Source organism: Atractosteus spatula, chromosome 11 (assembly GCF_055471065.1).
Source record: "Atractosteus spatula isolate fAtrSpa1 chromosome 11, fAtrSpa1.hap1, whole genome shotgun sequence".
In the NCBI taxonomy this organism is placed as follows: domain Eukaryota; kingdom Metazoa; phylum Chordata; class Actinopteri; order Semionotiformes; family Lepisosteidae; genus Atractosteus; species Atractosteus spatula.
The window spans coordinates 21362854-21378866 of NC_142716.1; the positions used below are offsets into that span (position 1 = coordinate 21362854).

The window sequence follows — 16013 nt, forward strand, 5'->3', positions numbered from 1 at the left end:
TAGACATTGCAGTGACAGATTGATTTCATTTTCATTTATGTGACTTACATGATCATCCTGATTAGCTGATGTAAAGTTCTGCTTAATTAAAAATAGGATGATAGTGAACAATACTATTAATGTTTTCTTAATGTAGTATAGTCGTACTATACTAGTACAGTAGTACATTGCAATGTCTAGGTAAAAGGCATTGATTTGATTAACACACTGATGCAGTGGCAGCCAAAGTGCGCAAGTACGCTCACCACATATCAGCTATCAGTAGAGAGGAGAACAGTGTAATAAAGCCAAATCATAGAAGGGGACTGTTAGGAGGCCAAGATTGGGAAAGGTCAGGGAAATTTGGCCAGGACACCAGGTTAACACCCCTACTCTAAGCATTACTTCAATGTTTACTTCAATCTACTACTAATCATTAATTCAATTATGGTGCCCAGCCCACTCCCCCACTCCCTGACACAAAATTAGCCCAGGGTTCACTGGCATCTTAGTAAACGGTGATAACATGTTGCAATGTATTTGTTCTATTTTAAATTATATATTGTATGTGTTTCATTTTAAGCTTAACCTACAGATGCAGCCATTCAAAATGGGTGGGGTATTTCACGGTATACCCCGGTGGGCGTGTCGCAGTATCACGCAGTATCACGGGGTAAATCGCGTCATTTGACGTCATGCCGGAAAGTATCCGGCATCACCTTGTAAAACCGCCAGGAGGAGCCAATAAAGCTTAACCTCTCATGTACAGCATTTGAGCTTTTAAATTTAAACTGTGTATTAGAGCATGTTAATCATCAGTCAATAAAAAGTTGGTATATTTTATGAAAGCAAGATTGCTCAGTTGGACAAAAGTACACAACCTACCTTTATCAGAAATATTTATGCATCAAAGCCTTTACCTAAGATATTACTAATAGTATTAATAATGAATGACTTTGGACAAGCTGTAAACTCAAAGTATAATTTCTTTAGCACATTTGTACAAGCACTTGGAATCTGTCCAAGCCCTACTTTGTCAGGCATTTTCTTTTACTGCAACGGACATAAAAACTCCCTTGCTTTTAACAGAGCGTTTCATAATTTCTAACTACGAAAATTATTTAAACTGCGACACTTATCATTCAACTAGAGCTCAAAATATCACAAGGATCCTCAAGAGCACAGCAAAGACTGTATTAAAAGATACTTGTATCATATACATGAGAATCCAGGCTTTTTAATCAACGCTTTCTTTTCCGTATACCAGATATTATGGAACCACTTCAGAAGGGTGTCAGCCAGTCAGATTCCAGGAATCGGTACTTTAAAGGAAAAATACACACCAGTATTCCATTTCTCCCTAAACATTTTAAGCATCGAAGTCTTTAACTAACATGTAAAATAGCGTGTAAAAAAGTGGTAGTTTTAAGCTTTTCTGCTAATATAATATGGAATCGGTATCTAAAGAAATTAATAATGATATGATTATATTCGTGTACTGCGACATTTCTTTGAAAAAATAGAATAGCAATATTATGGACAATTAATTGACTTTTATATTTCTAAATATCACAATATGATCGAATTTAAGTCATTTTAATAACAATGAATAGTCACCTATGCGTTACAATATAAACATTTATATTGATTTAAATCACGTTTTGATTTAAATCGCAAACGCGTTTTTAAATATATGTGTTTTTTTATTCACAATCAGACAAATGCAACATAAATTGATATCTTTATCTTCTAAGTATCTTAATAAACTTTCAGCATAGCTTTCTCCCCGTTTAGATTTATTTTTCTTGGGATCTTGGGATCAAACGTGGAAAGATTAGATTGTAATCGTTTTTATTTTTTAAATACATTTTAGAAAAGTGTAATCTATACTAAAAAGCTGTACACCACCTGCTATAAAGATACATATTGTAATACTTTCGGGTTCGGATAGGACAGACACAAGAACTCAGACTTGCGGAGTTAAAGCAAGTTAAAGCCTTGATTTTATATATCACCTTTAAAAGTGGCATCTCAAAGCAAAGTAAATACCCAACACTGATTGTACCCATCTGTCATGCTAATAAAGCACCTTGAATTGAATTGAGAGAGAGAGATTTAAACTGCGACACTTATCATTCAACCAGAGCTCGAAATATCACAAGGATCCTCAAGAGCACAGCAAAGACCAGTATTAAAAGTATACTAGTGACAAACTAGTATACTTTAGATCTTTTTTTCTGAACCGGGGAAAATCTGATCATGTTTCTCTATAACAATAATAAAAAACATTATTTTACATATCACCTTATGTGATATCACCTTAAGGACAGCACATACAAGGGTTAATTGCACAATGGACCGCGCAAAGAAATTTAAAATAGTCTTCTTTAGGTGTGAGGGCAGGAGTGGATCGCAGAAGGCATAATCAGCAAATTAGGAAAACAAAGAACAGGACAGGCGAGACGTTTATCTAGAGAGCGAGTGATCAGAAAAAGGAACAGCTGTTACGCCCAGGTTTTACGCTCTCTCTCTGCTGAATGAATAAAAGCATTTTATTAAAAACGCGTTTGCGTTTGTCTGGGTATTTACTTTGTAATCTGTGGTTTACATCTACTGTATTGCTTTGAGATGCCACTTTTAAAGGTGATATGTAAAATAAAGTTTTTTATTATTGTTATAGAGAAACATGATCAGATTTTCCCTGGTTCAGAAAAAAGACGATTAAAATCTGTAATCTTTCCACTTGTATGTCATCGGAAAATACAAGAAGTTTCTGCTTTGTGTAAGGATGGTATCAAAAAGTAATCTAAGTGGTGAGAAAGCTGTGCTCCTCAAAGCGCTTTACAGGATAAAAACAATAACAACAATAGTGTTAGGCTGGGCAAACGATTTTTTTATAGAAATACAAAATGAGATATAATGATGTGTTCCGGCTAAGTCATTAATGAGTACACCCCCCCTCTCTGCGGGAGTGCTGGCTGTAATGAATTAAACCGGTTTCACAGGTATTTTCAAAGTAGAAGGGGGCGAGATTTCCAGCGAAAGACACCTCCCCCCTCCAAAACCAAGGAAGTACAGTACTTACTAGTTAAGAAAGCTAGGCTCCTCAATGAAATCGCTTTAACATGCTAATGCGTTGGTGTAACAGTCCGGGCGTGGCAAGCTTCTAATGTCAACTTGACTCGATTGGAAGACAATGAACATATTCTAGCCCTAAATGAATTAATAGCAAACATGGTTTACATAAAAGACATTTTTCCAAGAAAGTTTATAATAATACGATCTATATGTGAAATCTGAGCCTAAATAAAAAGAAAAAGCATTTTCAGAGAGCAATTACGCTGTGTTTAATTGCTTCTTTTAATTGTGGCAAGCTTCTAATGTCAACTTGACTCGATTGGAAGACAATGAACATATTCTAGCCCTAAATGAATTAATAGCAAACATGGTTTACATAAAAGACATTTTTCCAAGAAAGTTTATAATAATACGATCTGTAGTTGAAATCTGAGCCTAAATAAAAAGAAAAAGCATTTTCAGAGAGCAATTATGCTGTGTTTATGTAGAATAAGTGATGAGCAATCTAATTACTTATTCGTTTAAAACGCTATATAAAATAAAGTTTATTATTAATTTGCTGGACAGAGCGGTGAACATTATTATGCATAAGACAAAGATAACGATCCTGATCAGTTTAGAAATCTGTGTATGCTGTAAGGTTTTTACTTCTTAAACTTTTAAAATACACGTTTCGAATAGAAAGAAATCCTCTTCCTGGTACAGTATGTATAGCAAACCAGCACGTCTTTTTTCTCCAATCAACTAAAATTTCCCTTTAGTGGTAAAATTCCATATAAATATTCAAAACTAAGCGGATTAAAATTTGCACAGTAAAGACATTAAATGATTAAATCTTTTCACTAGCAACCAATGCACCACGAGTGCCCCTGTCGGTCATTTTGGCCAGCCAATCACTTACCGCAGTGCCCTGCGGTGCCCCGCGGTGGCTTGTGGGTAGTTTACCGTACCGCGGGTTTGTACCGCGCATTTTGAATGGCTGCATCTGTATATCAGCAAGTCTTAAGTTTAAACATGAATTTTCTACCAGTATCATATCGCACATTGTACCGTGTCTAATGGATTGTGATACATACTGTATTGTTTGATCTTTATGAGACACATTTTCTGTTTAGACCAAAATAAACAGATATTTTGTTAAAATGACATTGGGTGCTGTTTTTGAAATTCCTCCCTAGGTCAGCCGCATCCTGTACAGTTTCTCGACTGCGTTCCGACGCTCCTCGAAGCCAGCACCTGATGTGAAAGACTCCTCTCTTCCCACTCCAGAGAGTGACATTTTCACTTTCACTGTCTCCCTAGAAGTCAAAGAAGACGATGGGAAAGGAAACTTCAGGTAAAAATACTCTCCCGAGTATAGACAGTGTTACCTTTATTCATCCAAAGCATATGCATAACTAGGTGTTGCATGTTATTTTTTTCTGAAGAAAAAAGAGTTTAAATGATTTTTAAACGTAAATTTGCTGACTATCCTATTACCATCTGTAATCTTTGAAAGCACAGATTATCTTATCCTTCAGAAAAAGCTATGGAATGTTAGTCCTGACATAAACTCACTTGCCTGATTTCAGAATTCCAAATAAATTCTAGACAGGAAGTCAATGGAAAATTGATGACATCAGTTTAAACAGACTCTGCATGCCGTACAAAATAAATGTATCCCTGAATAAAAATAATTTAAAAACAAGATTCTGTTAAAGAAAAAGTGTACAATGAATTACAAATACAGATAAAGGATATTGGAAGGTTCAAGAGAAAAAATCAAGGAATATTACAATGGAGGCTAAAATAAAATAAAAATCAGTGCTACACCAAAAAAAGAACTACCAATACTGAAGTAAAATATATCCTGTACAATAATGGTAATCTTCTAGTAAATGAATAGGGAAATGGCTGATGTATTAAATAAGTCAAAGGGTCCCTATGTTATCTTTCCAATTATACTCAAGAAACCAAGAAATATTACTCTTTAGCAACAAGTAATAGGTTTATTCCATGCTGAAAAGAGAAGAAAGAAAACACAACGTTTCAGCTGTGGAGCCTTCTTCAGGTGTGAGGCTTCAGGTGCTCACATCTGAAGAAGGCTCCACGGCCGAAACATTGTGTTTTCTTTCTTCTCTTTTCAGCATGGAATAAACCTGTTACTTGTTCCTTTGCAGCCTACGCATGCTGACGCAGCTACCCACCTGATATATTACTCTTTAGCCACTGACTTAACTCAACCTACAGTAATTCAAGACAGTGGTCATATCCATAGACTGGAGAATTGCTAAGGTAGGGTACATTCATAAGAATGGTTATGATGTAGAAATTTCTGGGCATTTCAAGTATTTTAAAAGCACATATTGAATTACAAGATAAAGTCAATTCTTGAATTGTTTCATGTTTTGCAACTAAGTTTGTTTAAGAAATTTAGAATTGGAGATAAAGTGTTAGACACAGAGCAGGAGAAGTCTTCTCATTCCTTTGAATACTATTATTAAGATGTGGACTGCGGATCATGCTACCCAGACACTACTCACTACTGAGCAATTGAACAAGAACGAAACTGATTAGAGACGCCAAAGTACAGTATTTGAGATAGGACTTATTGTTCATACATTGACAGTATTCAAGTTCATACACAAATCTGCCCTGTATGCCCTGTATGGGTGAGAAAGAAGCTTTTCCTGAAAAAGATTCATCTTGAAGCTCGTGGAGACCTATTCACAAATACTGGAATCAGTAATTCCATCCAAAGGTGCTTCTGTCAAGTACTTGAATTGTGTAGGTAGTCTGATTACTGATGCAATCAGTTAATATCCCTTGATATATACTATATATAGTAGGTTTTGCTGACATTCAAAATCCTTCACATATACAAATAATAATAATTCCTTACACTTATATAGCACTTTTCTGGACACTCCACTCGAAGTGCTTTACAGCTTTATTATCAAATGTTCAATTTGATCAATACATTTTTGAAACAAATGTATTTAAATATAATTTGAAAGAAATATAAGTAATTAATCAATATTGATATTCAGCATAATGTAATACTATAAGCAGAAGGTGAATACTTACATACAACTATATATCTTTTTTTTGGGAGTCTATTTAATAGATTCCTATTTACAGTATGGAGATTCCTAAGCAACACATTTGGCATTTCAACTTATCTGACTATATGAAACACTATTTGTGCATCAGGCAGAAATCAAAAAGTCTGAACTCTTAATCTATATTTTTTGAATTATTTATTCAGAAACCATACTCTGTTTATACAAATTCATTCTATATATTTTGATTAAATCTCATCTGAAATATACATTTATAAACAGTATAGAGCAAAATTGAAAAGTTTAATTTATTTTATGATTGGCCACAAAATCTACTGCCAACAACAAAAATTGTTTGGTATTCTAGACCACTGGTTCTCAAACATTCTGGACCAAGTTCCACCCCTGATCAAACCAAAGCATCCAAGTACCACCTACAAGTCATCTTCTCATAGGAACCACAGAAAATCTCAGTGACCAACATGAGCGCGCGTGCACACACACTCATGTACACATATAATAAAAATAGCACTTACCATTTCAGTGAGAGTCGACCAAAGCAGATGTGAATTCATTGGTTGAGCCTTGATACAATTCACAACTTTGACAACAGAGTCTAACAGATTTTAAATTCTCAAGCATTTTCTTGACGGCAAAGGCCTCGAGGTGGATGCTGCAGTGCGCATCTGGACCAAAGAAGTTTTTATTTCATGCACATAGGAGCAAAACACATAGACGCTCTGTGTATTTTTCTCAAATTAACCTACAACAGTCCTTAAATATTTTTCTGTTATCTACCTCGCTAGGCTGTGTATTTGACACATAAACTCATTGGATTAAAATAGAAAATATGAAAACCCGTCCCAATTTTTCAATGCACACAACAAATTTCCAGGGTCATCTGACTTACCACCTGGGTGCACTCTGCGTACCACAGTTTGAGAACCACGGCTCTAGACTGTATCAGTTAAATACTCAAAACATTTGCCTAATTAATTAAAACTAACATATTTGTTTAATTTTTTCTCTTACAGTCCAGTACCAAAGGACAGAGACAAATTCTACTTCAAACTGAGACAGGGAATTGAGAAGAAAGTGGTGGTTACAATTCAGCAAATCACTAACAAAGAGCTTGGAATTGAAAGGTACTATTGTTTTTTTTTAATTGTATGGGTGAGGGGTGCTGGCTGTAATCTTATCTAGGGCATCCTGACCTTTCTAAAATAACAGAACAGCCTTTCAGGATGTTTATATGACCAAGTTTATAGGCTAAGATTAAAACAAAAAAAACTATTGTACTCTACAGAGTCAGTGACAGCAGGGTAAAATGTTACAACATAATCAAATTCAAGGAAAGAGTCTTTAATCAGATTTAAGATACAGAATTACAGGCAATGTATTTTTAACTGTATAAGAAGGAGGCTGGAGTCACTATTACACATCTAATAACTTTCTTAATAGTGCACTTTTCATATATGATGATATGAAGCTGAGCTTTTTGGTCATTACAGTTTAATGTGGACCAACTCTTTCTAAAGAATATGAGCAGATTTTTAAGTGATGGTGCAATTCAATATATTCTCCACAAGGGAGCATATTATGACCACAATGCACATGAGCATGACAGTCACAATGCTGAGGCTTTCAGTGCATTAACTTATAAATATAGATGTTTTTCAGGTTTGGAATGAGTTGAATGTTGAACTGTGCCTCTATGAGTCAAACTTAGTAAGCAGCCAACAATTAAACTTTAAATTTAAAACGTTAAACCATATATTGTACTGTACAGTACTGCGCAGTCTAAAGACGTACTGGAGGTTGTTAAACAGGAAGAAGAAGGGTTATTTTTATAATTGCCAGTGACCAGTGAACAGCTTATCAATAGGTTGAAACTGTACCATGATAGTGAAGACAGAAGTGTTACACCTTTAAGTGAGCCAACGAATATTGTTTACTATGTTGTGACGATGTTGTGTGTTTCTGCAGGAATTATTCTGTAAACTGAAGAGTTATAGAGGAGACATGTTGTGTTTCTCTTCTTTTTATATATGGAAAAATGTTCCAATTTAAATGCAATGTGAAATATATTATTAATAATTTTTAATAATGAATGACCATGGACAAGCTGTAAACTGAAGAGTTATGGAGAAGACATGTTGAGTCTCATGTTTTTAGCTTGGAATTGTACTTTATAGCGATCCTTTTGGCTATATATTTTACATAGCCAGATGTGTAAAAATAGTTTGTTATTATAGCTTGTTGTGAATGTGATGTGTCTCTTTCAGGTTTACATTTGCATTAAGAAAAGCTATTTTTTTCTTAATACAAATTTCAGCAATGAGAAATTTAATTTGTAAATTTTGATTAAAAACAATATTTGAACTGGTAGTATACTGTGATCTACGTTAATACTACCAGCTATATAAATATATTATATTTACATCCTTAAATTAATATTTCACACATACTGTACTGTACTGGCTTTGAAACCATTCAATATCATACTGTATATACAGTATATTTATACAGTATGCAAACTCACTGCCGTTCATTGCCGTGCACGCTACTGTTTCGGTATATCTGTGGAGGTGGGTGGGGGGGTTGTTTTGATTCGTTTATGAATGAGTCCCTTAGGCATATCATCCAAGTTTCGGAATTATCAAATTTAAACCTTTGATGAGTTTGCACATGAGAAAAAGGTACCTTTTCAGAAGTCGTGTACTGCGCAAAGTAGGTGAATTTGACAAACAACTAATGTTGTTAGAGAATTTAAAATCGATCTGACTGTGCTGTAGATCTCATGTGATTGAGCAGAAAGCCACCTTGCTCTCACAAGCGGCACTGTTAGCAGAGTTTGTGTTAACACACTGCACCATTTTGAATGGATTTTTATCACTTTTATCACATTTGTCTGTTCAGGGGTGAGGGTTGTCACCTTACTCAATTTAACATCTGATATGTCCCCAGTAAATCGAGAAACTAAAACCCGCTATCAATAAAACATCTGCCTTGCGACATTTCTCAAAGCGCTCCAAAGTCAGGTAAAGAGTAAAATCCTCTAAACTGAAACCCACGATGCACACCACAGTTACCCGTAATGGACCACCACAGACTAAAACAACCCAAGTGTAGCATGCATGAATCAAAGGAAAAAATATTGGCTCCACCAAACACATCACAGATCCTGAACAAGCCCCCAAATATACTACATTCCCACCATAGCTATGGCAATGTGAAAGTGGGAAGCTAATTTTTTAAACATTTTTTTAAGAAAATCAAAAATGAGAAACATTGGCATGTCTCTGCCTAACTTAGACATTGCATGAGTTTAAAAGCTTGAACTTTAAACAGTAGAACATCAATTATATTTGCCATTGTATTAACAGTTATAACAAATAGAAATCTTAACACAAAACCAAAACCTTTTAAAACAGATGCTGTGAACTCTACTTCACACCTGCATGTCAAGATCACGGTGTGCCCAGCAGCTCTTTTGTTTGGATTACACTATGAACTATGAGTTCCTGAGGGTTTGAAATAAAAAAAAATCAAACCTTTGTTTGGATGGGAAAAACGGGTATCTTTTGAGAAGTCGTGTACTGCTTGCAAAGAATCTGATTTTGACAAACCTTAAAGAGCTCATTTTGCTTGAAGAATTTAAAATCTGTCTGCCTGACTGTATTGCAGTTTATTTCACTGAACTGTTTGGACACCTACGGAGATACCCAATCTAAATTTAAGGTCTGCTTCTTTCACAGTTTTGAAATGCGTGATTTGTTAATTATTATCATTGTTAATAATTATTATATCATTTATTATAAAACAACTAACATCGATACAGGTGCTACTGCTGTTTATAGTCACTCATTAATTTAAAATGCGCTGAACTCTGCCACAGGCAACCCTTTGAATTTTTAACACCTTTATCACCTTTGACTGTCCGGGGGATGGGGTTCCCCATACCCTGCTATGAGGACATGAATGTGAATTGAATATTTAATTACTGTGATATAAAATGAATACCCTAATACAACCAGCTAAATACATATATCTACATATATATATATGCAAATACAGTGCCTTCCGAAAGTATTGAGACCCCTCCACTTTTTTCCACACTTTGAATGTACTGAATTGAATCTTTTTTGCCATCTATTGACTCACAGTACCCCATAATGACAAAGTGAAAACAACTGAAATCTCTCATTTATGTAAGTATTCAGACCCTTTACTATGATACTCCAAATTGAGTTCAGATGCATCCTAGTTCTTTTGATCATCTTTGAGATGTCTCTAGAACTTGATTGTAGTCCACCTGTGGCAAATTCACTTGATTGGACATGATTTAGAAAGGGACACACCTGTCTTTATATGGTCCCACAGTTCACAGTGCATGGCAGAGTATAAACCAAGCCATGAAGTCCAAGGAACTCTCTGTAGACCTCAGAGATAGGATTGTGTCAATGCATAGATCTGGAAAAGGGTATCAAAAAATTGGCAATGCTTTGAAGGTTCCCGGGAGCACAGTGGCCTCCGTCATTGTCAAATGGAAGAATTTTGGAACCACCAAGACGCTTCCTAGAGCTGGCCGTCCGGCAAAATTGGGTATTCGGGCAAGAAGGGCCTTGGTCAGGGAGATGACCAAGAACCCAATGGCCACTTTAACAGAGCTTCAGAGTTCCTGTGTAAAGATGGGAGAACCTGCCAGAAGGACAACCATCTCTGTAGCACTCCATCAATCAGGTCTCAATCGTAGAGTGGCTAGACCAAAGCCACTCCTGAGTAAAAGGCATATGAGAGCCCACCTGGAGTTTGACAAACGGCACTTAAAGGACTCTGAGAGCATGAAGAAAACATTTCTCTGGTCTGATGAGACACAAATTGAACTCTTTGGCCTGAATGCCAAACGCCATGTCCAACGAAAACCAGGTAGCGCTCATCACCTGGCTAATACCATCCCTATGGCGAAGCATGGTGGTGGCAGCGTCATGCTGTGGATATGCTTCTCAGCGGCAGGGACTGGGAAACTGGTCAGGTTTGAGGGAAAGATGAATGGAGCCAAATACAGAGAGGTCCTCGAAGAAAACCTGCTCTAGAGCGCACACAACCTTGGACTAGGGCGAAGATTCACCTTTCAGCATGACAATAACACAAAGCACACAGCCAAGACAACTCTGGAGTGGCTTCGGAACAAGTCTCTGATTGTCCTTAAGTGGCTGGTCCAAAGCCCGGACTTGAACCCCATAGAAAATCTGTGCAGAGACTTGAAGATTTTAGTTCACTGATGCTCCCCATCCAATCTGACAGAGCTTTAGAGGATCTGCAAGGAAGAGTGGGAGAAACTGCCCAAATCCAGGTGTGCAAAGCTGGTAGAAGCATACCCAAGAAGACTTGCCGCTGTAATCACTTAAAGAGCGAAGGTGGTCCTACAAAGTACTGAGTAAAGGGTCTGAATACGTATGTAAATGGGAGATTTCAGTTATTTATTTTTAATAAACTTGCAAAATTCATAAAAACTTGTTTTCATTTTGTCATTATGAGGTATTGTGTAACGATTGATTGCAGAAAAGAATCAATTCAATCCATTTTGAAATACGTCTTCAACACAAAGTTTGTAAAAAGTGGACGGGTCTGAATTCTTTCTGAAGGCACTGTATATCAATAAATTAATATTGTTAATGGCGCTCAGAAACTTATTGGTAGCGAATTCTTCAAAAATTAAGAAGCTTCATAATTCAGAAACATGATTGTTACACAAGGAAGCGAAACGTGACAATTTGTTACAGTTATGATCAGGAGAAAAAAAGTTTATTTTGTATTTATTTGTGGCTGCTGCAGTTGCACCCTTTGCAATGGCTGGATACTTAATCCTTCCAAATTGCTTTGTCAGTCTGTGCATGGGGGGAAGGCGGGATGTCTCCTTGACATTTGACACTCCTCCGTACGCTTAAGTGATTGTGAATGTCAAGTAAATATACTCTGATATATAAAATTGATAAACACATCAGTGTAAACATCATATTTACAATTGGTTTAATTTGTCATCACACTTCAAACTTGTATCACCAAGAAAATAAAAAAGGTTGTAAAGTTCTCCAAAACCTTCTCAGTCAAGAACCGAGAGTTCAAATAGGGAGCTGCGTCAGCAGGCACAGACTGCAAAGGAACAGCTAAAGGTTTATTCAATGCTGAAAAGGGAAGACAAGAAACACAATGCTTCAGCTGTGAAGATTACAAAGTCCCAATTCAATTGCAGTCTAAACCTTCCCACACACACTCTCCCCCCACTGCAATTAGGATATACACAAAGAAAGCACTGAAAGCTTTATCTGGTCAGGTGTTTTGCATACAGATGCAGTCATTCAAAACGAGCAGGGTATGCTGTGTTACAACGCGGTGGGTGTCATGGGTATCGCGTCATACCGCATAATACTGCGGTTATGATAATAGTATCCGGAATCACCACCAGGTGGAGCTAATAAAGCTTAACCTCTCATGTACAGCATTTGAGGGACAATCTTTATCTAATTAAGAATTTAAGTTGTATACTCTTTAGACTTTTCATTTTAAACTGTGTATTACAGCATGTTAATCATTATACATTAAGAAGTTGGTATATTTTATAAAAGCAAGATTGATAAGTTGGACAAAAGTACACAACCTACCACCTTTATCATAAATATTATAATTATGCAGAAATATTTTATGCATCAAGGTCTTTACTGAAGATATTACTAATAGTATTAATAATGAATGACCTTGGACAATCTGTAAGCTCAAAGTATTACCCTGGCCCACTTTCTTTGTAACCGTCTTTGTAAACGAAAATACTTTTATTTTTTCATTGACAAAGAGTAACACCACAGCGTTTCGTTGATCCGATCACACATTCCTTTCCAATCATACAAAGTAAGTATTGAGAATCTCCGATTCACCATGCCTTTCACATGCTCATAAACGATATTAATTTAGGAACATAAACATATTATGTAAACTGTATACGGCTGGTATTGGTATTTTAAAGAAAAAATGCACACCAGTATTCCACTTTCTTCCTAAACATTTTAAGCATCAAAGTCTTACATGTGGTTATTTTGGAAACGTTTTTACGTGCTCCTTCTGACCATATTGATTATATACTTTGTGAGAAAAGTGATAGTTTTAACCTTTTCTGCAAATATGCTCGCTATCGGAGTAAACAAAATCATACTTTTAGAATTTGATTAATAGGGAATATAATATGGAATCGCGTATCTAAAGAAATTAATAGCAGTATAATTATATTCATATACTGTAGCTCAAACAGTAGTATAAGACCTTATTATAAGCCTGAGGTCCGTGGGTCAAGCCCTGCTGTCGCCTTGAGTTTTCTTTTAACAAATAAACATTCCATAGTTATACCGTTATTAATTTATTTAGATATGATAATCCATATTATATTCCCTATTAATCCAATTCTAAAAATATGCTTTTGTTTAGTCTGATAACGAGTGTATTCGCAGAAAAGGTTAAAACAATCAATTTTTCACAAATTATGTAAACGTACAGTAATATGGTCAGAAGGAGCAGGTAAAAACGTTTCAAAATAACCACATGTACTGTAAGACTTTGATGCTTAAAATGTTTAGGGAGAAATGGAATACTGGTGTGTATTTTTTCTTTAAAATACCAAGACCAGCCATGTACAGTACAGTTTACATACAGTAATATGTTTATGTTCCTAAATAAATATCTTTTATGAGCGTGTGAAAGGCATGGTGAATTGGAGATTCTCAAGACTTACTTTGTATGATTGGAAACGAATGCTTGAATGGATCAACAAAATGCTGTGGTGTTCCTTTTTGTCAATGAAAAAATAAAGTCTTTTCGTTTACAAAGACGGTTACAAAGAATGTGGACCAGGGTAATACTTTGAGTTTACAGCTTGTCCAAGGTCATTCATTATTAATACTATTAGTAATATCTTTAGTAAAGACTTTGATGCATAAAATATTTCTAAATAATTAAAATATTTATGATAAAGGTGGTAGGTTGTGTACTTTTGTCCAACTGAGCAATCTTGCTTTCATAAAATATACCAACTTTTTAATGTATAATGATTAACATGCTGTATTACACAGTTTAAATTTAAAAGTCTAAAGAGTATACAACTTAAATTCTTAATTGAATAAAGATTGTCCCTCAGCAGTGATCGGGATTTGAAACTGGATGTTTTCTGGTGACAGCTCAAATGGTGTACAGGAAAGGTTAAGCTTTATTAGCTCCACCTGCCGGTTTTACAAGGTGATTCTGGATACTATTAACATAATCTAATTTGCATACAGTGTGATATGGTACACTGCGACACGCCCACCATGTTATACCGCAGCACACCTCGCTTGTTTTGAATGGCTGCATCTGTACATCTGTACATCTGTAATGGGCACTCAATTATAATCACTGCCTGAGACGGCCTGTTCCTTTTTGAGCTCAAACTTTGCATGATCATTTTTAACCAGGCAATAACAACATCATTGTAACAGTGTGAATGCTTTTCCAGGTACTGGAAGTGTAGATCCATAGCCTGGTAAACAGTTGTCAATTCCTTAAGCAAAGCACTGTGTATTTAATGTCTCTGTATACTTTTAAATTCAGCATGCATGCACTGTTCCTCTTTTAAATTCAGCATACATGCAGTGTTGCTCTTGTTAAATAAGTAAGTTATCAGCTGGCGTGAAACCCATTTAATCAGTGCTACACAATGTTAACAATAAAGTTTGTTTTCCTGAATAAAGAAAAATATCCTAACCAAACCTAAAATTACACAATCCACTAGGAAGATTAACAGTAAAGAGGACATAATGTTGGAATGATTAAATAAAATGCCTCATACTCACTTTTGAAGGTTGAAGAAACGGCCTTTCAAGAATGGCTTTTTCTGCTTTATTTTTTTATAGTTAATTCCTTGCTTTATCGTTTTGTACTTTGTCTCCTAGATGTTTTGGAATGCTCCTCAGCCCCGGCCAAAAGGTGCGAAACAGTGACATGCATTTGCTGGACATGGTAAGGATTTAGACTTTACATTGCTTTTCTTCCATTGGCTGTTGTACATTAATTTTGTACATTAATGACAGTGATAGTCCAATGTGCAGCCAAGTTATACAAGCACAGTAATATGATTTCTGCTGATGTGATATTGACTCTCTTTATGCTACCAAATTACCATCAAAGCTATCTAACTACCAGGTCTAGACACTATACTAAGAACAAGTGGTACAAACTAAAATTTAAAAAAAAAAGAAAATGCGTTTGATTTTGAAGATGCTTAGTAGGAGTGTCAGTAGTGTGATTTTTTCTTTTTGAAAACATTTTCTCCCAATTGTAGCTTTTTGTAAGTTATGTGGAGAATTTTATCAAAAAGTTTCTGACTCATGAGACTTTTTGTAAGGTCAACAGTGATTCGATAACAATGATGTTAGGGGGGGTTGAGTGCACTGCTCTTGTAGCGACCTGCAGCAGTTTGTTTGTGTCTTTTGTTTGGGTGATAAGAAACCATAACTTTTTTTTATTTGTAAAGATCTATGTGAGACCAGTGTTCAGTCAAGTTAATCCTTAAATGTCTGGTGTGTCTGTAAGTGAAATTAATAAAAAATAAAGCTAATTATTTTAATACTTTTAGTGATTCTCCTCAATTATAAACAGGATCTACCTTAACCATGTCCTCCACATACAAAATAAATCAAATACTCTAGGGCAGAGGTTCCCAACCTATTACAGCTCGCAGTCCACATGAGCGACCATAAACACTTCCGTGGCCCATACAAGGACCAGGCCGTCCTCACCATGGGCTAGCGTTATACCTCAGCAGTAGCCTAATCAACACCGGTAATCAGAGAAAATACACATATACAAGCTACAAACATGGGTTTACAAAGA

The 16013-nt window shown here is 35.7% G+C and overlaps 1 protein-coding gene across 2 annotated transcripts in view; it reads left to right on the top strand.

Annotated features, from left to right (window-relative positions):
• The window catches only part of rabgap1l (RAB GTPase activating protein 1-like), a 351445-nt gene that overhangs the window by 29977 nt on the left and 305455 nt on the right, over positions 1-16013 (top strand). For both annotated transcript variants that reach the window (XM_088926643.1, XM_088926644.1), the window contains exons 6-8: positions 4236-4393; positions 7133-7243; positions 15074-15140. In XM_088926643.1, coding sequence (XP_088782769.1) covers positions 4236-4393; positions 7133-7243; positions 15074-15140 — 336 coding nt within the window. The remainder of the gene's footprint in view (positions 1-4235; positions 4394-7132; positions 7244-15073; positions 15141-16013) is intronic.